The sequence below is a fragment of the Anomaloglossus baeobatrachus genome, chromosome 4 (assembly GCF_048569485.1).
Source record: "Anomaloglossus baeobatrachus isolate aAnoBae1 chromosome 4, aAnoBae1.hap1, whole genome shotgun sequence".
NCBI lineage: Eukaryota > Metazoa > Chordata > Amphibia > Anura > Aromobatidae > Anomaloglossus > Anomaloglossus baeobatrachus.
The window spans coordinates 167,529,935-167,556,222 of record NC_134356.1 but is presented as its reverse complement, the minus strand read 5'-3'; the positions used below and the strand labels follow the sequence as shown (position 1 = coordinate 167,556,222).

Genomic DNA, 26,288 nt, shown 5'->3' with positions numbered 1-26,288 from the left:
CAAAACACTGCACTCTCATCAGCATGAGGTATTAGTAAAGAGAAGTCAACAGATTCTTTATCGTGCAAAAAATAGTCTTTATTTATGAATAAAGTGGGTGGGAGGGACTAAGGGACGTTTCGGCCCAGACTGGGCCTTCTTCATACCAAGTCACACTGGGAAAGGGTAGAAAAGAAAGAAATCACTATTTACATATATCACACAGAAAACATGAAAAACATATCTACAAATCATATACATATATACAATAATATGAAAAGTCATGTCATAGTTGTTGTGAACGGCACAGTAATAGCATCTTAGCAGTTGAAGTGACTCTCCAATTCTCATAGCAAATAACGTAAAATAGAAGGCGAGATCAGGCAATATATGAAAGGTCTGCATACCTCCAAATATAGATGAAATAATATCAGAGGGAATTTTTTTCTCTCTCTCTCTTTCTCCCTTTCGTCCCTTTGTCACGTGATAGGGGCGTGTTCAAAATACTATCACGTGACAAAGGGATGTCATACCTGGAAGCAGCCCATACAGTCTAGCATCTACACTGAGCATGACTTTTCATATTATTGTATATATGTATATGATTTGTAGATATGTTTTTCATGTTTTCTGTGTGATATATGTAAATAGTGATTTCTTTCTTTTCTACCCTTTCCCAGTGTGACTTGGTATGAAGAAGGCCCAGTCTGGGCCGAAACGTCCCTTAGTCCCTCCCACCCACTTTATTCATAAATAAAGACTATTTTTTGCACGATAAAGAATCTGTTGACTTCTCTTTACTAATACCTCATGCTGATGAGAGTGCAGTGTTTTGAATGTATAACAATATCAGCCAGCAGCCGCCCAGAATTGCCACGTCCATTAGATGCAACAGTCCCAGGACTCTACCCGGCTCATCCCGAATTGCCCTGGTGCGCTGGCAATCAGGGTAATAAGGAGTTAATGGCAGCCCATAGCTGCCACTAAATCCTAAGTTAATCATGGCAGGCGTCTCCCCGAGATACCTTCCATGATTAACCTGTAAGTTAAAGAAAATAAACACATACACCCGAAAAAAATCCTTTATTTGGAATAAAAGACAAAAAAACACCCTCTTTCACCACTTTATTAATCCCCAAATACCCCTCCAGGTCCGACGTAATCCACACGAGGTCTCGCGACAAATCCAGCTCTGCTACATGAAGCTGACAGGAGCGGCCACAGACCACGACCGCTCTCTGTCAGCTCCACGCAGCAACTGAAGTGAGCCGCAATGACGTCACTCAGGTTATCTGCGGCCACCGCTGGATCCTCCAACTGTGACAGCAAGTCGCCCGAGTGACTGAAGTGATCAGCGGGGACGTCACTCAGGTTACTCGCGGCTACCGCTCTCAGGTGGAGGACTCCAGCTGTGGCGGGTAACCTGAGTGACGGCCCCGCTTATAACACTGCTCACTTCAGTCACTCAGGGGATTAACGGTCACCGCTGAGTCCTTCACGGGTGACCGCTAATCAGGACGCGACACACAGACAGAGCCAGGGGATGACAATGAAGTCGGGTGAAGTTCATCCGAGTTCATTCTCATCGTGCGACTCTGTCTGTGTCTGCTGTCAGTGGGCATGTAACAGAGCTGAATTGCCGGGGGAACGCACTGTTAAAAATGCATCCAAAACGCATGGAAAATGCATCCAAAATTCATGCGTTTTGGATGCATTTTGTTTTTTCTACAAACGCAGTGTTTACATTTGTCCAGTCTGCCAGAGGATGCATTCTTTTCCGCACTGCACAGAACGCAACGTGCGCACATACCCTTACTGCTGGGGATGTTTTGCAGATGGCTTAAGAGCTAGCCAATAAGAGCCCAGTCTTATCCACCACTCGTGAAGACCCCAGTGGTCTGTATGGAGAGCTCAGGGTATAAGAAGGAGGACTGTCAATTGCCCGGGTAGACTCTTGCTACATGCTACCAATCTAGGACCTGCGGATCCGATTGGTAAGCCATAACCGAACCTGGAGTATAATACTATATGGACTTCAGCATCGAATGCAAGGATTCAGCTGAGATATCAAAGACTACCTAAGGAAGGAATCCAGCTTGGGACAATCCAGTCACCTGACTACAGGCTTTGCGGTCCTCAGACAGCTTCCTAAATCTGACGTTATTCCATTCTTGGTGGGTGCCTGCCGAAAGCGGGGTGCTGCTGGTTTGGACTAAGTAGCCCTGGAAGCTTTGAGGCACGGACATTCTAATCCCTGGTGAGCCAGCGGAAAAGTGAGAAACTTGCTGGTTACATTTTATGGTTTTGCTGGTTATGTGCTATGTGCCGTTAATTGTTTGGGGATCCAATAAAGTCTTAATATTGTGATTCCTTCACCCTGTGTTGTCTGAGTAGTGTTCCACCCACGGTTAAGAAGGTCGGGCGTTCAGTTGGGATGAGCCCTGGGCAATGCTGTCTTTCTAAAGGCGGCCGAGCCAGCGGACGAGAGCACCCGCTGACCCCCGTGTCTCCACATCCCCACCTTCAGATGCATAAGTAATCAATAGGAAGTGAGAGCTGCGGATGCCAGATCACTTCCTGTTGATAACTTTTCACTGTCCCTGTCTTCTGAACGCGGGGACAGTGAAAAGTAATCAACACAAAGTGAGCGGACAGTCGCAGCTCTCACTTACTTATATATCTGAAGGCATGGACAGTGAAAGATGGGTATTTTTAATATTAAGACTATTGAGGCTATAGATGAGCAAAAACATTCACATGACCCTGATCTAGTGGAAACCATTGGTAGTCAGTGGCTGCAGGATCTCCTACTACCTGACAGCATCCCTGACACCTCTTCTAATTAATAGGCCTCAAGATATCATTACTTTATGCAGTGGCGGAAACTCCTTTGTCCATCACTGATCCGGCCGCAGCATCATCACGACCAGGAGAAGCATCTATAAAATTCTAATCTGTTAAAAAGAAAAATTTACCTGGAAGTATAACATTATGCAGAGAAAAAATTTAAACTTTTGTTTTATCACTACACCTCCATAAAACTTCTATAAAAAAAAACCCCAATCAAGCAATATAGAACACAGAATGACATCTATAAAAACTTCAGCTCACCCTTCAAAAATCAAGTCGTCTAACATCAACAGAAAAACAAATATGTTACGGGTCTCCGAAAATGGGGACACAAACCAATTTTCTTTTTTTTTCTACCACTTAAACTGTAGTTATCATTTGTATTATTAGGACTTTAACATATGATAGACATGACTAATGACTTGTGATAGGTGGGGATAAAGGTTTGAAGCTGTATTCTAAACTAGTAATAAAAAGTAGATACTATGTTTGTGTTTCATCCCTGCACTGTCCTGCCCCCTCCCCAGCGGGGATGTCGGTTCTCTCACTTTCTCTGAGTTTCTGCAGTGGCTGCCCCATCATCGGTTCATGTGGTTGTCTCCCGGTGCCTGCACCTACCACATAGGCCTCCTGGGAATGCCACACCCTCTTTTCTTAAAGGGGTGGTTCACTACTCTGCAATAGTGGCCACATCCCTGTAAAACTGATAGAGAAGGCTTTTTCTAAATACCTTTTCAGCCAATTCTGTCTCTGAGCGGTGCTGTTGCGGTCCGCTCATCCACATGAAATGACCCCCCTGGGCTACGTGACCTTTGAGATCCAGTGATGTCACGTCAACTTCCAGTTGACCCGACATCACTGAGCCTGGCCCCATTGTTCCTGAGTGACTGGGCTGTGGGCGGCATTTCACCGCTCATCACAGCCCAGCATGTTGCGCACTCTTTCCTTTCCTGCAGAGTACTGCAAGCAGGAGCGATGCTGGGCTGTGATGAGCAGCGAAACACAGGCCAGTCATTTACGAAGACTGTGGGGTCGGCCTTGGTGATGTCGGGTTAACTGGATGTTGACGTGACATCACTGGATGTCAGAGGTCATGGAGCCCGGGGGATTACTTCATGGGGCTGAGCGGACCACAAAAGCGCCACTCACAGGCAGAATTGGCTGAACAAGGTGTTTAGAAAACACCTGATGTAGCTGTGGGACCAGGGTTCAGCAAATCTCTTTGGTATAGTCTTATTGAGACACATCCTTTATACATTTGTTTTATTATTTTAAGGAAGAGGATCTTATATAGACCCTAACAGCATTACTCGGCATCTGAGCAACAAGTTGGAAGTGGGGGCCTAGGTTCCAAATTTACCATGGGCCCCTCTGTTTACATCTCTGGTCTGTATGCATTTTATTGTTTGCATTTTCCTGTCTTTTCCACTTCCCTCTCTTTCCATGACAGAGATAGTAATGCTCAGCAATCCAATTCAGTCCCATAGACTTTATATTTGGCAGTGGTGTAGTAGACCACCACTTCTTTCAAACTCCTCCAACATTCTAGTGATTCATGGTAAACACAGCACTGGGGTATTCTACATATTCCATTAGCAGTATTGTGGATAAAAGTTTACAAAATCACATCAATGCTTTCAGAAACTATCTGCAGCATAAATAACCAACACTGTAAGTCTGAAATCCGCTATATGCCAGTTTATGCTGCAAATTTCGTAGCAGATTTTACCCTTTTTGAACCCCAAGTTATGTGATGCTTTTCAGCCACATACTTTCGATAGGGGATAAATATTTCACATGTTACATCTGTAAAAAGCACACTGACAAAAATTTAGTATCTTGTGGGAACATACCCTAAACTAATTTTCCAATTAGGTTAGCACCCAATGCTAAAACAAATAGACATTCTATTGATAGCACAATAATGATATGTGAGAATCGGGCAGTGCTTGGGTGTTGCTGCATTTAGAAGTTTTAGAATTCACCTAGTATCACTACCACTAGTATTATGGGCAATGACCTGCCCCTGGGTGGTGCAAAATTTGACTTCCATTATACTTTGCAAAGGCATTTGATACTGTACCACATAATAGGCTTATACTAAAGCTCCAAAAGCAAGGACTGGGGGAAACTATATGCAACTGGGTAAGGAATTGGCTAAAAGATAGGAAACAAAGAGTAGTCATAAATGGAACATTCTCTAAATGGGCCATAGTCAGCAGTGGGGTGCCGCAGGGATCTGTGCTAGGACCAATTCTTTTTAATCTCTTTATTAATGACCTTGTGGATGGGATTGATAGTAAAGTGTCAGTCTTTGCTGATGACACCAAACTATGTAGGATATTAAAAACTGACCTTGATAGTATAATATTACAAAAAGACCTGGATAAGATGTCAGAATGGGCAGATACTTGGCAAATGAGATTTAATGTTGATAAATGTAAAGTAATGCACCTAGGACGGAGTAATCCTATAACTGCGTATACATTAAATGGAAGTAAACTCGGGACTACAGAACAGGAGAAGGACTTGGGTATTCTCATTACAAATAAGCTGAGCAGCAGCCCTCAATGTCAAGCAGCAGCTGCAAAAGCAAACAAGATTCTAGGGTGTATAAAAAGAGAGATTAGATCCCACGATCCCAAAGTATTATTACCCCTCTATAAATCACTTGTAAGGCCACATCTGAAATATGGGATCCAGTTTTGGACTCCACATTTTAAAAAGGACATTCAGAAGTTAGAGTCAGTTCAAAGGCAGGCAACTAGACTACTACAAGGAATGGAAGGCCTCACATATGATGACAGGTTGAAAAAGTTAGATATGTTTAGCTTAGAAAAAAGACGTCTCAGAGGAGATCTCATTTATATGTATAAATATATGTGTGGTCAATATAAAGGACTGGCTCATGACTTATTTCTTCCAAAGACAACACTAAGGACCAGGGGGCACTCACTGCGAGTGGAAGAAAAGCGATTCCGACAGCTAAATAGGAAAGGGTTCTTTACAGTTAGAGCAGTCAGACTGTGGAATACCCTACCACAAGAGGTAGTAATGGCAGATACTATAACAGCTTTCAAAAAAGGGCTGGATGATTTCCTCAGTACACACAACATTGTTGGTTATAAATGAATTAGTGACCAAATGTAGAACTGGTGGAGGAAGGTTGAACTAGATGGACCTAGGTCTTTTTTCAACCTTAGTAACTATGTAACTATGTAACTATGTAACTATGTAACTATATTGTATTGATTTACCTCACAATTTGAAAGATAACAAAGCAGAAGAAATACCGCAATTTTATTTTTACTGTAAGCCACTTCTCTAACCTCATCCAGTCCTTTACATGTGCCCACACAGAAATGTTTCTCCTAGTGAAGCTCACAGTGCCCTCATACAGTATGATGCCAATACGGTATCTTGCCCAACACATAATGCTCTCACAATATACAGTATTATTCCTATAAAGTATGATAACCCCATAGTACGTTTACCCAACATAAAATGATTCCCACACAGTCCCCCAAAATATGATGTCTCCTCAGCCCCTACATAGTGTATGATGCATTCACAGCCCTCTCTCTGCACACAGTATGATGTCTCTACAGCCACCCACACACTGTATGATGCCACCACATCCATTCACAACATGTGGCCACTACAACTACCCACATATAATGTGATGCCTCTAATGCCCCCACACACAATATGATGTCCCCCTTGGTCATTCAGACACAGTGTGATGCCCAACATAGCTTTCTACACAGTATGATTCCTCCACAGCTATTCCACACACAGTATGATGCCACCACAGCCATACATCCACAGTATGATGCTCCCCAGACACTCCAACATACTTAGTATGATGTCCCCCACAGCTCTGACACACACAGTATGATGCCCCCCATATAGGATGATGCCCTCTAACCTCCCAGACAGTAAAATAACCCCACAGCCCTACCACATACAGTATGATGCTTACAGCCCTTCCCCAAACATAGTATGATGTTACCACCACTCAAATATAGTATGATGCCACCACATAGTGCGAAGCCTCTAAAGCTACCCCCACAAAATATGCCCACAACCCTCCCACACAGTATAATACCAAACAGCTCCCCACACGGTATAATGCCTCTCAAGCCCACACATGGTATGAATGTTGACCTCACAGTATGATGCCCACAAAGCAGGATTCCACCCATAGATCCACCCCACAGTATGATTTTCCTCACAGTCCCTACTATGATACCTGCCCCAGTCACCTACACATTATAATGGGTCTTTGGCCCTCATATAGTATAATGACCCTACATCTTTCCACACTCTTCTGTCCCACACAGATCCCTAAATACAGTAGGAGTCCCCTAGAGCACTCCGAAAACAGTTTGATGGCCACACAGTACACCCTCATACAGTATGATGCCCCCACAGTCTTCTCCACAGTTTGATGACCCCACCACCCTTCTTACACAGTATGATGCCCTCACAGCTCCCCTGCCCCCTACAACACAGTATGATGCCCCACAGCCCTCCCACACATTACGATGGCAAAATAAAAAAAATACTCACCTAACCCTTTCCAATGTGCTGCTTCAGTCTTCAGACTAAGGGGTACTTTGCACGTTGCGACATCGCTACTGCGATATCGTTCGGGTCAAATCGAAAGTGACCCACATCAGGCGCCAGTAACGACGTCACAACGTGTAAAGCCTAGGAAAGAAGATGAACGAGCGTGAAACAGTCAAAAATCGGTGATCTGTGTCACGTCGGTCATTTCCATAATGTCGCTGCAGCGACAGGTACGATGTTGTTCCTCATTCCTGCGGCAGCACACATCGCTGTGTATGAAGCCACAGGAGTGAGGAACATCTCCTTATCTGCGTCCCGCCTGCAATGAGGAAGGAAGGAGGTGGGCGGGATGTTTATGTGGCGCCCCAGCATCTGGTTGCTACAACAGTGTTGCCCCTCCAAAGGGTTAATGCTGAGCCTGGAGGTAATTGGGGAAGTCTATTGGCCAGTAAGAACCAACATTCAACACCGTTTCTATCTCAGGCCAGCAGAGGGAGCTCTAAACCTGGAGTTCCAGGGAGCACTCCCTTAAGCTTGACCTGGGGGAGGAGTTAAGTAGTCTGTGAGGGAAGTTCAAGGAGAGAGGAGCTGAGTAGTACGGTCTTGTGAGCTGGGGTTTGGAGCTAGGTTAGCTCGACCCAGGAAAGCAGGAGCCGTAGCGAGGCACGTAGAGAAGACGCTAGAGGAGGACGGCTCAGAACCTGTTCGCCTCAGAAAAGCACGCAATGAACATCGGACGTCGGAGTCTGTGGTTGCCAGGGTGTAAAACCCTTCCCCGTTAGCCGAATCTGAAGGGCAGGAGAGCTGCAGGTCTCCTGGCCCCATAAAGAACCCCAAGGTCCAGCTGCATCACAGGGGCCCGGTGTGGACTCCAGCAGAGAAGCACCAGAGAGGGCCTGCGCAGCCTACCACACGGGAAAAGGGACGTACCACAAGTCCCAGCAGCAAGAGGGCCACTGCTAAACCAAGATTGTAGGGTTCTGTAGAAACAGAGAACAGCAGGGAGTAGGCCTCATTACTCGACTGGCCAAAGAGATCACCCCAGGTACTTCCAGGCCGACTGGATCGCCCTTACCACCTGTGACAGTCTCCCAGGACTAATCTGTTGCAAGTAAAAGAAAAGAAGGTAAAGAGACTGTTGTTTGTGTCGGTTCTTTACACTACCTGATTGGCCCTGCACCGCCCCCACCCTTGCATAGACTCTCATAAGCACCAACGGTTGCCCCGGGGTACCGCTCCACCTGTGGGGAGCAGAACCATCTCAGCTGCCATTACATCAGCCCCGGAGGCCCTATCCAGCAGCGGTGGCTCCTTAGTCGCAATCCACAGGTGGCGTCACGAATATAATTCCACAAACTTTACTATTAATCATCACCCCCACTACCGCCACTTTAGTTGACCCCGCCAAGGTCACGGAGCCGGACCCTGCCACCGCTGACTACCCCCGGACTAGTCCGGCCCGGCACCGGGTGTCCCAGAGCCCTGGGGTGGGCGAGTCATTTACGTCCCGCTCATCTCCGCCCCTCCGCTTCTATTGCCCGCCTGCTGTGTGATGTCGCTGTGACGCCGCACGACCCGCCCCCTTAGGAAGGAGGCGGGTCGCCGGCCAGAGCGACGTCGCAGGGCAGGTAAGTGCGTGTGAAGCTGTTGTAGCGATAATGTTCGCTACGGCAGCTATCACAAGATATCGCATCTGCGACGGGCGCGGGGACTATCGCGCTTGGCATCGCTACAATTGGCTAGCGATGTCGCAGCGTGCAAAGTACCCCTAAAGCTCAGAGCAGCAGGTGTGATATAGTGATGTGATTGTGCATGCTACACTGAAACTTAAATGCACAGGCTGAATGGCTAAGGTGGGAGCTCTTTTCCACTATTACAGTTAGGTCCAGAAATATTTGGACAGTGACACAAGTTTTGTTATTTTAGCTGTTTACAAAAACATGTTCAGAATTACAATTATATATATAATATGGGCTGAAAGTGCACACTCCCAGCTGCAATATGAGAGTTTTCACATCCAAATCGGAGAAAGGGTTTAGGAATCATAGCTCTGTAATGCATAGCCTCCTCTTTTTCAAGGGACCAAAAGTAATTGGACAAGGGACTCTAAGGGCTGCAATTAACTCTGAAGGCGTCTCCCTCGTTAACCTGTAATCAATGAAGTAGTTAAAAGGTCTGGGGTTGATTACAGGTGTGTGGTTTTGCATTTGGAAGCTGTTGCTATGACCAGACAACATGCGGTCTAAGGAACTCTCAATTGAGGTGAAGCAGAACATCCTGAGGCTGAAAAAAAAGAAAAAATCCATCAGAGAGATAGCAGACATGCTTGGAGTAGCAAAATCAACAGTCGGGTACATTCTGAGAAAAAAGGAATTGACTGGTGAGCTTGGGAACTCAAAAAGGCCTGGGCGTCCACGGATGACAACAGTGGTGGATGATCGCCGCATACTTTCTTTGGTGAAGAAGAACCCGTTCACAACATCAACTGAAGTCCAGAACACTCTCAGTGAAGTAGGTGTATCTGTCTCTAAGTCAAAAGTAAAGAGAAGACTCCATGAAAGTAAATACAAAGGGTTCACATCTAGATGCAAACCATTCATCAATTCCAAAAATAGACAGGCCAGAGTTAAATTTGCTGAAAAACACCTCATGAAGCCAGCTCAGTTCTGGAAAAGTATTCTATGGACAGATGAGACAAAGATCAACCTGTACCAGAATGATGGGAAGAAAAAAGTTTGGAGAAGAAAGGGAACGGCACATGATCCAAGGCACACCACATCCTCTGTAAAACATGGTGGAGGCAACGTGATGGCATGGGCATGCATGGCTTTCAATGGCACTGGGTCACTTGTGTTTATTGATGACATAACAGCAGACAAGAGTAGCCGGATGAATTCTGAAGTGTACCGGGATATACTTTCAGCCCAGATTCAGCCAAATGCCGCAAAGTTGATCGGACGGCGCTTCATAGTACAGATGGACAATGACCCCAAGCATACAGCCAAAGCTACCCAGGAGTTCATGAGTGCAAAAAAGTGGAACATTCTGCAATGGCCAAGTCAATCACCAGATCTTAACCTAATTGAGCATGCATTTTACTTGCTCAAATCCAGACTTAAGACGGAAAGACCCACAAACAAGCAAGACCTGAAGGCTGCGGCTGTAAAGGCCTGGCAAAGCATTAAGAAGGAGGAAACCCAGCGTTTGGTGATGTCCATGGGTACCAGACTTAAGGCAGTGATTGCCTCCAAAGGATTCGCAACAAAATATTGAAAATAAAAATATTTTGTTTGGGTTTGGTTAATTTGTCAAATTACTTTTGACCTCCTAAAATGTGGAGTGTTTGTAAAGAAATGTGTACAATTCCTACAATTTCTATCAGATATTTTTGTTCAAACCTTCAAATTAAACGTTACAATCTGCACTTGAATTCTGTTGTAGAGGTTTCATTTCAAATCCAATGTGGTGGCATGCAGAGCCCAACTCGCGAAAATTGTGTCACTGTCCAAATATTTCTGGACCTAACTGTATATATATCGTACTACCCGATATTTCTGGTTCCTGGTATATTCCCGACTTTAGCCTGACTGTCTATTATATATACATTTTTATGAAATGAACTTTTTCCTCTTATGGTTGTAATTTTGTACTAATAAAATTTCATTGGATTATTTGCAAGAGGTTGTTCTATTGTGCATTATTTTGGATTAATCGGTATCCTCACTAGTAGAAACCCCTGCTTTCTCCTGTTTTTCTGTATTTCCAATATGGGGTCTAGTGATCTTGGACACTAACTATGACATGTCTAATTGTCCCTACCCTTTTCATATATTATATATCATTGTATCTGCATCCTAAGGGGCACTTTGCACACAACGACATCGCAAGCCGATGCTTGCGATGCCGAGCACGATAGTCCCCGCCCCCGTCGCAGCAGCGATATCTTGTGATAGCAGCCGTAGCGAACATTATCGCTACAGCAGCTTCACATGGACTCACCTGCCTTGCGACATCGATCTGGCCGGCGACCCGCCTCCTTATTAAGGGGGCGGGTCGTGCGGCGTCATAGCGACGTCACGCGGCAGGCGGACAATAATAGAAGCGGAGGGGCGGAGATGAGCGGGACGTAAACATCCCGCCCACCTCCTTCCTTCCGCATAGCCGGCGTGAGCCGCAGGACGCAGGTAGGAGATGTTCCTCGCTCCTGCGGCTTCACACACAGCGATGTGTGCTGCCGCAGGAACGAAGAACAACATCGTACCTGTCGCAGTCGCGTAATTGTGGAATTCCCAGACACTACACCAATGATACGATTACAACGATTTTGCGCTCGTTAATCGTATCATCTAGGATTTACACACTACGATGTTGAGTGCGACGCCGGAAGTGCGTCACTTTCGACATGACCCCTCCGACATCGCACCTGCGATGTCGTAGTGTGCAAAGTGCCCCTTAGTATGCAGATACCATTGAAAGCCAGACATTGGGTTGGAAGTTGCAGTTCCATTTGGTACAGTCCCTCATCCTCCAGCTTATGGGCCTCAAAGTAGTTGTTTTGCTATTAGTGGTATGCCTCTGGATCTGTGGACACAGCTACAGTTGAAGTTGGGATATACTCCTGGCCTCCTGGAACTTTAGGAGAGGTGTCAGGTGTTAGAATAGGTCATCCATAGCTGATTGGTACTGATCTAAGGTATGTATGACATCAATATTATGTCTGGACAACCTCTTAAACATAAAAAACTCTTTTAAAAGTCATAATTGTATATAATTACAAATAATTACATAAATGCATCTTACAGCACCCATAGAGGTTTTTGTGGTAAGATTCTACCTCTGTTTGTCTCTGATTTGAACTCTATGGCTCTGTGGTACAAAGCTGTTGGGAGACTCAGATCTTCACAGCAACTCAACCTAAAATATATATAATTAACTCTCTGCAACACCATCTACAGTGATAAGAAGAACAGTTAATTCATGATAAATCACGTACACCACAGTTAATTGTTTTTAACTAATAAATCAAAACCGCTTTACTTAAAGTTGAAGTGTTCCATATTAACATGTAGATCAGAATTCCATTCTGCATGTAAATGAAAAAAGACTACTAAAATGCATATCTATATTATATCCTGGCACCGTAGGCTTGAGCTGGTGGTCAGTACATGGGCACACCATTCACTGATCTACAAAAGTAGGCAACAACAGACTCCAAGTAGTTGGCATAAGTTACTAATTTTCCCTATGCCAGTATATTGGTGGTTTACTATCAGGCAAACAATTTTTTTGGACCATTAACCTGCATCACAACAACATGTGAACGTCATTTTAACCTTTTAAATGACCCTCTGACTGCTATAAATCTAATATATAAAGTTGAGTGTATGTATGTACAGTACAGACCAAAAGATTGCACACACCTTCTCATCTCCAGAACAACTGTTAAGAGGAGACTTTGTGCAGCAGGCCTTCATGGTAAAATAGCTGCTAGGAAACCACTGCTAAGGACAGGCAACAGGCAGAAGAGACTTGTTTGGGCTAAAGAACACAAGGAATGGACATTAGACCAGTGGCAATCTGTGCTTTGGTCTGATGAGTCCAAATTTGAGATCTTTGGATCCAACCCCCGTGTCTTTGTAGAAAAGGTGAACGGATGGACTCTACATGGCTGGTTTCCACCGTGAAGCATGGAGGAGGAGGTGTGATGGTGTGGGGGTGCTTTGCTGGTGACACTGTTGGGGATTTATTCAGAATTGAAGGCATACTAAACCTGCATGGCTACCACAGCATCTTGCAGCGACATGTTATTCCATCCGGTTTGCGTTTAGTTGGATCATCATTTATTTTTCAACAGGACAGTGACCCCAAACACACCTCCAGGCTGTGTAGGGGCTATTTGACTAAGAAGGAGAGTGATGGGGGGCTACGCCAGATGACCTGGCCTCCACAGTCACCAGACCTGAACCCAATCGAGATGGTCTGAGCTGGACCGCAGAGTGAAGGCAAAAGGGCCAACAAGTGCTAAGCATCTCTGGGAACTCCTTCAAGACTGTTGGAAAACCATTTCTGGTGACTACCTCTTGAAGCTCATCAAGAGAATGCCAAGAGTGTGCAAAGCAGTAATGAAAGCAAAAGGTGGCTACTTTGAAGAACCTAGAATATAAGACATATTTTCAGTTGTTTCACACTTTTTTAAGTATTTCATTCCACATGTTTTCATTCATAGTTTTGATGTCTTAAATGTGAATGTACAATTTTTAGAGTCATGAAAATAAAGAAAACTCTTTGAATAAGAAGGTGTGTCCAAACCTTTGGTCTATACTGTATATCCGCTAAAGGAATCCACACCGTCGCATTTACAATCATGAAATTTTGCACAGACACTCCATGTGACTCAGGGAACGTCATAGACTATGTTTGGACGTGAAAATGTAACCCCGCGTTTTACAGTCAATCTCTAAAAATCCTGCCTCCATTAAAGTCAATGGAGTTGCGAGCTATTAGGTTATTAATAGGAGCTGTGAGTGGTTGCTATAGGAACAAAGGATATTGTTAGTAGAAGAAGCTTATGTGTGAGGTAATAAGATGTCGGTGGGGAGACGGATAGAGAGACATCAAGAGACAGAGAGAGAGACAGACAGTTAAAGAGACAGAGGCAGATAGACAAAGACAGACAGGGAAAGACACAGGCAGAAAGAGACAGGGAAAGAGACAGAGACAAGGAAAGAGACAGAGACAGACACAGACGGGGAAAGAGACAGACGGGGAAAGAGACAGACGGGGAAAGAGACAGAGACAAGTAAAGACACAGGGAAAGAGACAGAGACCAGGAAAGAGACAGGGAAAGAGACAGATGGGGAAAGAGACAGACGGGGAAAGAGACAGAGACAAGTAAAGCGACAGGAAAAGAAATAGAGACAGACGGGGAACGAGACAGACGTGAAAGGAGACAGATGGGGAAGGAGACAGACGGGGAAGGAGACAGACCGGGAACGAGACAGACCGGGAAAGAGACAAACCGGGAACGAGACAGACCGGGAACGAGATAGACCGGGAACGAGACAGACCGGGAATGAGACAGACCTGGAACGAGAAAGACCTGGAATGAGACAGACCTGGAACAAGACAGACCTGTAACGAGACAGATGGGGGAAGAGACTGGCAGACAGCGAGAGACAGGCAGACCGGGAACGTGACAGACCGCGAATGAGACAGACCGGGAAAGAGGCAGACCTGGAACGAGACAGACCTTGAACGAGACAGACCTGGAATGAGACAGATGGGGAAAGAGACAGATGGGGAAAGAGACAGATGGGGAAAGAGACAGACGGGGAAAGAGACAGAGACAAGTAAAGAGACAGGGAAAGAGACAGAGACAGACGGGGAACGAGACAGACGGGGAACGAGACAGATGGGGAACGAGACAGACGGGTAACGAGACAGACGGGGAACGAGACAGACAGGGAACGAGACAGATGGGGAACGAGACAGACATGGAACGAGACAGACGGGGAAAGAGACAGACGTGGAACGAGACAGACGGGGAAAGAGACAGACTGGGAACGAGACAGACCTGGAACAAAACAGACCTGGAATGAGACAGACGGGGGAAGAGACTGACAGACAGAGAGAGAGACAGACAGACACAGACAGACACAGAGATAGAGACAAAAGGATAGAGACAGATAGAGAGACTGATACAGAGACAGACACACAGAGACAGACACACAGAGACAGAAAGAAACTCAAAGAGAGACAAAAAGACAGTTACTATCCCTGGCAACGCCCTGGTACTACAGCTAGTAATTATATATAGATAGAAAATCAGTTCACATCTATGATGAATGTACGCAGTGTGCTGCTGCAAGTACCAAACTGTGATATCCTGGAGGCAAGCTGCTATTCAGAGAAACGATTGTTGGGGCTTCTCCCTGCCGCTGTTCTGCTAGCACGATGCACTTTAGTAGTTTAATTCTGGACGGTTCTCCAGACCCTGAAGTATTTTATTTACCTCTGTTTTGACCTTTTTCCACTAACCACCTCTTGGGACTTTATGTTGTCCATTACACAATCTAATGAAATAATTATTCATTGTGTTAAATATGTGTAAAGGCCACGTCTCACTAAGCAACATCGCTAGCAACATCGCTGCTGAGGCACGGCTAGCGATGTTGCTGTGTGTGACATCCAGCAACAACCTGGCCCCTGCTGTGAGGTCGCTGGTTGTTGCTGAATGTCCTGGACCATTTTTTAGTTGTTGCTCTCCCGCTGTGAAGCACACATCGCTGTGTGTGCCAGCGAGAGAGCAACAACTGAATGTGCAGTGAGCAGGAGCCGGCCTCTGCTGACGCTGGTAACCACGGTAAACATCGGGTAACCAAGAAGCCCTTTCCTTGGTTACCTGATATTTACCTTCATTACCAGCGTCCGCCGCTGCCAGTGCTGGCTCCCTGCTCCCATAGCCAGACTACACATCGGGTAATTAACCCGATGTGTACTCTGGCTAGGCGTGCAGGGAGCCAGCGCTAAGTGGTGTGCGCTGGTAACCAAGGTAAATATCGGGTTGGTTACCCGATATTTACCTTAGTTACCAAGCGCAGCATCGCTTCCACGCGTCGCTGCTGGCTGGGGGCTGGTCACTGGTTGCTGGTGAGAGCTGCCTGTGTGACAGCTCACCAGCAACCCGTGTAGCGATGCTCCAGCGATCCCTGCCAGGTCAGGTTGCTGGTGGGATCGCTGGAGCGTCGCTTAGTGTGACGGTACCTTAATAGTGTATAATCCTTATAGGTGGCCCTCATTTGTTTATCTTCTTATAGTGGATACCTATATTTTTACATTTAGATCTTTTTAGACCTCTGAGCTTGTTTACCTGCAGGGGATGCACAATTTTGTGTGCTTGCTACCTAAATTTTTTCTGTATTTTTATACACTTACAATACTCTGTGCCCTTTTTCTTGTACCCATCCATTATTCCTAGTTTTTAATTAATTTTTCATATTTATTTTACTTTAATTACTAATAAAAGTTATATACTTTTTACATTTATTATTTTGTTATTTTTTTTTTCTCTTTGGTACGTATCTTCTGGTTCTCCTTTTCTTTCATGATGTTTTTTTGAAGTTTGTACCTGCCTGGGGAACATCATTTCATGTATCCGGAGTTTTGAATATTTATTATGGCCATATTTACATTGTACTTAATATGTTTCTCTGTCCTATCTGACCTCTCGGTGCTTGAACATGGCTTGTTTATCTGTCCTTTCTAACCTCTCTGCTCCGCTTGTTTATCTGTCCTACTTGACCACTCTGCTCCTGACCCCAGCTTGTTTATCTGTCCTGTTTGATCTCTCTGCTCCTGGCCCTGGCTTGATTCTCTGTCCTGTCTGACCTCTCCATGCCTGACCCTGGCTTGTTTATCCGTCCTGCCTGACCACTTTGCTCCTGGCCCTGGCTTGTTTCTCTGTCCTGTCTGACCTCTCCATGCCTGACCCTGGCTTGTTTATCCGTCTTGCCTGACCACTCTGCTCCTGGCCCCGGCTTGTTTCTCTGTCCTGTCTGACCTCTCCATGCCTGACCCTGGCTTGTTTATCCATCTTAAGAAAGGAAGAGAGACCTTCAAAAATTCATGATAAACACACCAATATCATAATAAATCCAAGAAAATTCCATATCAAGATAATAAGGTGCAATTTAATTCATTATATGACAAAAAATGACAATGGATTTAAGGGATGTCATTTGGACACATAAAGTGCAGAAGTGCCTGTAAAATCACAACCAGGGAGGTGTGCCTGAAAGACCAGACCAGGGGTTTGGTAAAACATGGAAATACATAGGGACTGTTACAGTAACAGGTATACAAGGTTCTATGATACAACGATTATATACAACAATTACATTTCATCAGGTTGGCTAGGTGTATAACACTACCCACTGTTCAGCAATCATAGATCATAATAAAACATGATATGCAGAATATAATATAGTACATGCAGAATAAAGTATTCACCCTATGCATGGAAAGGTGCTGTCACAGCCTAAATCATGACCGTGGCAACCAGGGATCAAAAAAACTCCCTTTGTATATTCAGGGTAGGACCAGCAGGCAAAGTAACCTACCACAATGACCCCTGGACCTAGTGCAGACACACCACCCTGCACCTCGACGCGTTTCGCTGTCGCTTCGTCGGGACCGGGTGGTGCAGGGTGGTTTTTTTGATCCCTGGTTGCCACGGTCATGATTTAGGCTGTGACAGCACCTTTCCATGCATAGGGTGAATACTTTATTCTGCATGTACTATATTATATTCTGCATATCATGTTTTATTATAATCTATGATTGCTGAACAGTGGGTAGTGTTATACACCTAGCCAACCTGATGAAATGTAATTGTTGTATATAATCGTTGTATCATAGAACCTTGTATACCTGTTACTGTAACAGTCCCTATGTATTTCCATGTTTTACCAAACCCCTGGTCTGGTCTTTCAGGCACACCTCCCTGGTTGTGATTTTACAGGCACTTCTGCACTTTATGTGTCCAAATGACATCCCTTAAATCCATTGTCATTTTTTGTCATATAATGAATTAAATTGCACCTTATTATCTTGATATGGAATTTTCTTGGATTTATTATGATATTGGTGTGTTTATCATGAATTTTTGAAGGTCTCTCTTCCTTTCTTCTGTGTCCTTTTTTGGTGACCATTCATATATATAGGTTTCTAATAGTATGGACCTTATTATTCATATCCTTTTTCTTGTTTATCCATCTTGCCTGACCACTCTGCTCCTGGCCCTGGCTTGTTTCTCTGTCCTGTCTGACCTCTCCATGCCTGACCCTGGCTTGTTTATCTGTCCTGTTTGATCTCTCTGCCTCTGACCCTGGCTTGTGTTCTGACCCTGTACAGGCCTGCTCTGACCTTAGCCTGTCTGACTCTGTTTTGCCCTCCTGCATCTCGTACCTCTGCCTTGACCCATCGGCCAGCTAATGCACTCCCCATGGGCTGGTCTGTGAGTGGTACCTGTGGCTCACAGGCTCTAGTGAAGACTAGGTAGCCGATTAGTTACCCCCGTCCAGGGTAAGCCTGGTTTGTGGCGCCCACTAGTGTTACATCAGCTTTGTGACTCTTGATATTAATGCCCACTATCTAATTGTATATAATAATGCCCTTTTTGTATCTCCATATATTAATAAATGCAACTTTGTACCCCTGTATATTAATAAATATTCCTTCTCTGACTCTATATTGATAATGCTCTATTTGTACCTTTTTTCATTAATAAATACCCCCTCTGAATCTATACTAATGATGACCCCTTTGAGACTCATATGTATTAACAAATGCCCTCTTTGTGCCTCCATATACTAATAAATGCCACTTTTGTACCTCTGTCTATTAATAAATACCCCCTTCTCTTACTTCATTTATTAATAATCCCCTCTTTGTGCCTCCATATATTTATAAATGCCACTCTTGTACCTCCGTCTATTAATAAATACCTCCTTCTCTGACTCCATTTATTGATAATACCTTATTTGTGCTTCCATCCATTAATAAATGCCCTGATTGTACCACAGTAGAATGACCCCCAATCTACACAGTATGATAACCCCACAGTCCCCCTACAAGTACTATTAACCTAAACATCCCTACACTCACTCCCCTAAAGCAAGATCTAGGTGAATCTGTTGGCCGCCATCATCAGGGCACAGGACCAGCACAGTGATGTCATCGCCCTGAGGCACACATAGAACTTTTGAGACGGCAGGTTGCAGAGAGCCGTAGTGCAGAGAGACCTTACAGACCACAGAGTTGCACAGATGGTGGTCCCTCAGGGTGGGCCTCTTTATTTCCCCGTTTTCCAGTACAACACATGGTAAAATGGATGGTTTCATAAAAAAAAACCTCATCCCATAAAAAACAAGTTCTCATAAGGTTATATGAGAGGAAAAATAAAAGTAATGGCAGTTGTATGAAGGGGAAGAAAAGTACAAAAACTGAAAACTGCCATGTCTGACACTTGAGCCTTTCCTATATCGGCCGGGGGAGGATGCAGGACTAGAGCTCTGCCGCTAGGGGCGCTGCTGTGGCGTATAGTGGATGGAAACACAGTGACACTTCCTGCTGTCTTGCATTGACCAGGGCCCGCCCCTCTGCTCTTACGTCATCAGGGAGGCGCTACCCTGGGAGTGGCTTGTCTTTCAAAAACCCCGTAGACTTACAACGGAGTAAACAAAAAAGCTCCCCGGGTTATGTGAGCAGCGCCTGTGCTGCGGGCCCCTGCACGGGGAGGCCATGGACTGAAGAGGATGGGACGGGCGGCACCATGGACTGCGTGAGCTGAGCCGTGCAGCAGGTAGCCGGCAGAGGTGAGTGGCTCATATACATCCATAGGCACGGGGGGCTCATCGTCCCGCCCAAATCCACTGCACCTCAACGGCTCCCCTGTCATGACAAAGTGCCCACGGGACGTGGCCAAGGTGTGTGATGTTTCTGCCCCAAGGGCTCATGCAGACTCCTGCGGATTGCGGTCTGATCGCGGATCACAATGCACAGATTGGTCGCCTGAGTGTGACCGATGTCGCCACGCTCTGGCTGGAAGAGACGCAGACGGTCTGGGCATTAGTGGTCTGTGCTCGGACCGACTCCTGCATGAGCCCTAATTGTGTGTGTGTGTGTGTGTGTGTGTTTTTGTTTTCTTCAGGCAGCGTTTTGTTTGTCAAATATTTTGACAATCATTGACTAAAGATTTGCAAAAAAAAAAAAAACAGCCAGTCTATATCATACAGTACAATAAACATAAAATAAAAAACCCGACGTGTGGTATTTTACCCCCCCCCCCCAACCTAATTTTGATACCAGCCAAGGTAAAGCCACACAGCTGGGGGCTGGTATTCTCAGGATGGGGAGCCTCCCCAGCCTAAAAATATCAGCCAGCAGCTGCCCGGAAGTGCTGCATCCATTAGATGCGACAGTCCTGGGACACTACCCAGCTCATCCTAATTGCACTGGTGGCAATCTGGGTAATAAGGAGTTTATGGCAGCCCATAGCTGCCACTAAGTCATAGCTTAGTGATGGCATACGTCTATGAAACCACCCCCACCCCCCCATCACTAAACTGTAGTGAAAGTAAATACAAACATCAAAAAATCCTTTATTTGCAATAAGACAAAACCCTCTTTCACCACTTTATTAACCCCTCAAACAACCCTCCAGGTCGGACGTAATCCACACAAGGTCCCACGACGCTTCCAGCACTGCTGCATCTGATACTCACAGGGAGTGCCGTAGATCACGACCGCTCACTGTGAGCTCCATGCAGCAAGTGAAGTGAGTCGCGCTATCAGCAGGACGTCACTCAGGTGACTTGCGACAACAAGCGGATCCTCCCCCTGTGACTGCAAATCAAGCCGCGACAGTCATGCAATGACAATGAACTCAGGTGAACCACCTCTGACAGCTGCGGCCCCGCACCACTGCCTGAGTCCCGACACTTACATGAGAGGTTCATTCTCATTAGACGGCTCTGTCGGGGAGGGGGGGGGTGAATCGCTCTAATAATTGTTATATAGCGCCAAAATATTTCTGTCTGTGCACTTTGTCAGCTTTTCATATGACTTCTATGTTAGCTTTCTCATGACTGGCACATCAGATCCCTACGTAAAGGATCACTTTTAGAGGGAAGCACTTGTACTGCCAACCCACTACTTCTGCATGTAAATACGTGCTACAGGTTTCCCTTAACTTTTTGGCACCACCTTATATTGCAGATTTGTAATTCTTGTTCTCTAGCAGCGGTTGGGCTGGGGTGGACGTTGTCTACTATAATTGGGGTTGTCATTTGCTGGCATTCGTGCCTTCCAGCTGCCATGCATTGTGGTGTGATCACGCAGATGGCGTATACATGCCCACAGGGTGTAATCTGCAGAGTATGCTTTCCAGATAGTGCCCACATGTATACAACAAGACGGGCACTATGTAGACATTGGCAGCAGGCATACTTCACAGGCTGCAGGTATCTGACTGAGGCCAGAAGAGCCCTGTGATGGCAGTACACGTGGTTTCTTTTACTCTGCCCTCTATACAGACATCCCGGAGAAAATTGTGGTGGGGATTACATTGATTTATATTATTTGCTTTATTATTTAAACATGAGACTCAGGTCGTTGTTTGCTACAATATTTCTGAAATTGTATTCCTCCAAAACAATTTCTCTTGGGAAGCAACACTGATGATACAAGGGTCAGCGCAGTTCTCCACATACAGATACTGAATGCCCTAATTTCTTCCCATGAAGACGGCTCATCGGTGGCATCACTAGGTCTATATGGTGGCAGGGTCTGCTTCTCGGCTGCCATCCGGCCTCATCCTTCCGAAACGCGTAGACCTGTAATTGGAATAAAAAGCAACATTAATCTAGCAGTTTAATGTGATCGTCATTGGCGCGGCCTGGAAACCCTCATCCTATTACTCTCTGTTATCTGCCAAAACCGAGGGACCGCTGCTGTGACTCTGGACCTTCTACATACATGCTGTTATAGGAGTTGTGACTTTCACAACCCCTATAGGTGAGTAGTATCTCCCTCCATTTTCTCCCATTGTTACTTGGGTAAGACCCTATTGCGCCTCTTTCCTCCACAGTTTATTATCGTATCCGGCCTCATGCAGGTATTCCTTCTTTCCGTAGGTTGGCAGGTGCTGAAGTTAATTCAGTCTGAATGAATTTCTGACCATCTATAATTTCTTTTTAATAGAGATTCACTTGCACAGTACATGATTATTAGGCCATAGTCTGTAGATAATGCCTCTGCCCAGGGAGGTCCCCGTTCACCCATCATTCCCTTATCCCTCCTGTGTATACAGGATGTCGTTTTTTTTGTTTTTTTTTTTTTATTTGCTCTGTAGTCACAATTTAGACATTTATTAAGTACTGTAAGTAAATTTCCCTTTATAGAGATGTCGCCAGCAGTGACTACCTGGAGGTGTGCACATATCTTTCTGAAAATCCCTATATAAGGCTATGTGCACACGTTGCGTTTTTATGACACTGCATTTTTGTGGTTTTGGCCTCTAAAAACGCACCCGTAGCAAAAAAACGCGTGTTTTTACCGCGATTTTTTTTGCGGTTTTGATCTTTGCGTTTTTCCAATGCATTGCATGGGGGGGGGGGAAAGCAGGAAAGAATTGACGTCCCCTTCTTTTTTTTTTTTTATTTTGTGCGCACTAGGCCGTTTTACCCGTGGATTTGCTGCAGAAATTTCTTGATAAATGTCTGCAATCTTTGTGCAGACATTTCCCAGCAAATCCTATGAGAAAAAAAAATAGCTGTGCGCACGCTGCGGATTTTTCTCAAGAAATTTCCTTGGAGAATTTCTTGAGAAAATGAGCATGTCAATTCTTTTCCGCAGGTACCTGCGGATTTCTGTAGTACAGCCTGCAAAATCCGCAGGGAACAACCTGCGGCAAATTCGCTGCAAATCCGCATGCAGATTTACCGCGAATTTGGTGCGGATTTTTTCCGGAGGTCTGGAAATCTTCCACTCCCAGAATTTTCTCAAGAAATTTTCTTGAGAAACTTCACATTTCTAGTGCGCACAAAGCCTAAAAAAGGTTGTGTGCGGGCAGCAAAAATAAAAACTCATAGACTTTGCTGGGGAAGCAAAGTCATGCAGTTTTGAGGCCAAAAACGCCACGAAAAACGCACTGTGTGCACACAGCCTAAATATTCAGGTTAATGGCTTGGCCAAATGGAAAGTAAAACTAAAGCCTGTGCTTCCGAGATACAGATGTGATCATATTGGGAAGTCTCAGCACGCCTTTGGACAAAAAAAATGTAGGGACTTTTTTTTTTTTTTTTTTTTTTTTTCCTCAAACTGATTGTTCAGCGAGCTTCTCTATGTAGAAGCCAGTGTGTATTCCACTGAGGACTTTACACATGAAGATTCTCTATGCCAGTGTGGAGATATCCTCCCTAGCTGAGTGTAAAATACCGTATTTTTCGGACTATAAGACGCACCGGACCATAAGACGCACCCTGGTTTTAGAGAAGGAAAATAGGAAAATAAAATTTTAAGCAAAAAATGTGGTCATGACACACTTATGGGGCGAGGATCTGCTGCTGACACACTATTATGGGGGTAATGTCCCCAAATTCTCTAGTAAGGTACCCCATCCTGGTAATGATTCTCCTGCCTTGTATATAATCCCCATCCTTATATTTATTTTTATATGTATGTATGTATGTCCCTCATCCTGCTATAGGTCACCCATCATCCTGCTATAGGTCACCCATCATCCTGCTAACATGTGCCCCATCATCCTGCTAACATGTGCCCCATCATCCTGCTAACATGTGCCCCATCATCCTGCTAACATGTGCCCCATCATCCTGCGGAACACACAAAAAAAATAAAATAAACATTTATATTCACCTTTCCTCGCTCCACGCAGCGTCGCTCCTCCTCCGTCTGTGCCGGCAGCGCTTTGTGGAGCCGGCCACGCTCCCTGCTGCACCGCGATCTCCTTCTGTCTGTGCCGGCGATGCTGTGTGGACACGTACGCACAGCGATGACGTCATCGCTGTGAGCCCCGTTAGTCTCTACACAGCGCGGCCGGCAATCAGGAGGACATCGCGGTGCTGCGGGGAATGGTGAGTAATGTGCACTGATTCACTGCACCCCGCGCTGGTAATGACGCGCGGGGAGCAGTGAATACAGCCGCACATGATCACTCCTGGCTGTAGTTGCCAGGGGTGATCACGGCCGGCTGTTTACTTCGCGTGCGTCCCCGCTCATCACCCCGCCCACTTGTCAGCGCTGAGAGATGGGCGGGAGGATGGGCGTGCATATGTAATGAGCGGGCCCACGTGGTCACGGCAGGCGCTGCTGCTGCCTGTTCGTGCCCCGATGACCCGCTCCACCGCAGCACCCTCATTCCCCGCAGCCATGCCCTACATTCAGACCATTAGACGCACCCCCCACTTTCCCCCAACATTTGGGGGAAAAAAAGTGCGTCTTATGGTCCGAAAAATACGGTACATGCTGGAAAATGCTGACTTTCTATATCAGAGACTTGTACTGCTCTACCTGTAATAAGAACTCACTTACACTGAAATATATGTATAATGGGAATTGTAGTCTGGCCGTCGGCCTTTGAATATGCTTATGTTCAGATATCATGGCTGATATGATCCCATAGAGTTAAAATCAATCACTTTATCAGCCAGAACAATTTTGCAGGCTACGTTAAGGGCTTCTGAAGCCGAATCGGCTTTGGTCACATTGGCATCGTAGTGCAAAGTCTCTGAAAGTCCCATGCTCTTAACTGCTTTTTATTTCTGCTCTGTAGATATCTCTGCCTGGTGTAAAAATTGGAGTGAAATAAATCAGTGGCCTCAATGAAGTGCACAGAGCCATCAGAGAGCCAGCGCCTGGATATACTGCTGGAGAATCTCCTTCTTATAGAAGCCAGCAAGTGGAAAGTTCCCTGCTTTATAGACGCTACTATCAAGGTATGGTATGTACAAGGTGATAAATCAACCTAGTACAAGCAAAAGGGGGGGAAATATCTGCCCTGTCGGTTTAAACCGGGGTGTGGAGTTTAATGCATCCATGAAATCCCCAAAAACTGCAGTGCTCAGCTACAAAGTAGAAAACAAATCGTAATTGTGAAAGTTGTAGCGACACTCACCACCTGGAGTAAATATAGACTTTATTAGATTAATTTAACACAAACAGGTAAGTCGGGGAGTTTGCAGAGCGCAACCTGACTACGTTGGTTTTGTAGAAATCAGACCTGTAGAAGCATGTTCACATGTGAAATGGCCATCATCTGGTTGCACTCTGCAAGCTCCCTGACTTGCATGTGTTTTTGTTTTTCTCTAGTCACCCTCCATGACAGCACTACAGGAGTTAATGCCATGCCCTAATTGGGACAGAAAACACAGAGGTTAAATAACACCTCCCATCTCCAGTGTTTGTTTCCTGTCCCTACTGGGGCAAGAAGAGTACCTGTGGTGCTCTGGCCAGTGACTAGAGTATTGTGGGAAAGGAAAACTATTCATCTTACCACCAGGCAGCTGAGGTCGGAGCTTGCCACTTCCCCCCCCTCCGTTGCTGTTCCTGTCTCCCCTGGAATCGGGACGTATCTGCACTTCCTGCGCCTCACATGACTTAAAGCGGAGCATGGCCGACATGACTGGGGGGGCCTCCCTGAGCTCCCTGATACCTCCTCCTCACTAGCATGTGGTGGCGATGGTGCGCAGGAATTTACATCACCAACACACGCCGTGATGTACTTCCGGGAATATGCGTTCCACCCTTGAGTGCACACGCTGTTTCAGGCCCGTTGCAGCACCAATGGGTTTGCCTTCTCATGGAGAAACCTACCCAGACCGTCTGCGGAGGAGTCGCCCACATGGTATTATGGCGCTGGGGCTTCGCACTCACATGTAAGTGCCTTGCTTGAAGACATCCTAAGGTAGGACTGCATAATGGGTGATCTTCCCTGCTCTGTCTGTAGAGCCCAGCGCTACCCCCGGTCCAGTGAGTGTACTGTAACGGGGGGACAGTCTGGTCACATGTATATGGGCTAGATGTTTCCCCTTTAGGGTTCTCTTTCTTTGGGCAGAGCCTTATAGGCTCTTCTCTCCCTTTTTCCATGGAGACAGGAATCCTGGCCCCATAAAAGAGAAAATGTCTAGCTGCAAGTGCATCATGTGCGCCAAGAACCTCCTGTCTTCCCATAGTTAAAAGCTGTCAGCCCTGTACTGATATCAGGTGGTGAGGGAAGAAGAACCTTGCCTCATCAGTGGATGAAAAATCCAGTGTGCCAGGAGGTACAATCCTCTCTAGCCTCCTGTCAAACCCTACCCTCAGCGGGC

The 26,288-nt window shown here is 45.7% G+C and overlaps 1 protein-coding gene across 3 annotated transcripts in view; it reads left to right on the top strand.

Moving 5' to 3' along the window:
• Positions 1 to 26,288, top strand: part of CCNI2 (cyclin I family member 2) — a 52,576-nt gene that overhangs the window by 9,667 nt on the left and 16,621 nt on the right. For 2 of the 3 annotated variants that reach the window (XM_075344577.1, XM_075344575.1), the window contains exons 1-2: positions 19,604 to 19,775; positions 24,755 to 24,917. In XM_075344577.1, coding sequence (XP_075200692.1) covers positions 24,804 to 24,917 — 114 coding nt within the window. In that variant the 5' untranslated portion in view covers positions 19,604 to 19,775; positions 24,755 to 24,803. Of the gene's footprint in view, positions 1 to 19,603; positions 19,776 to 24,754; positions 24,918 to 26,288 lie in introns of those variants that run through there. The other variant, XM_075344576.1, reaches the window with a different exon arrangement.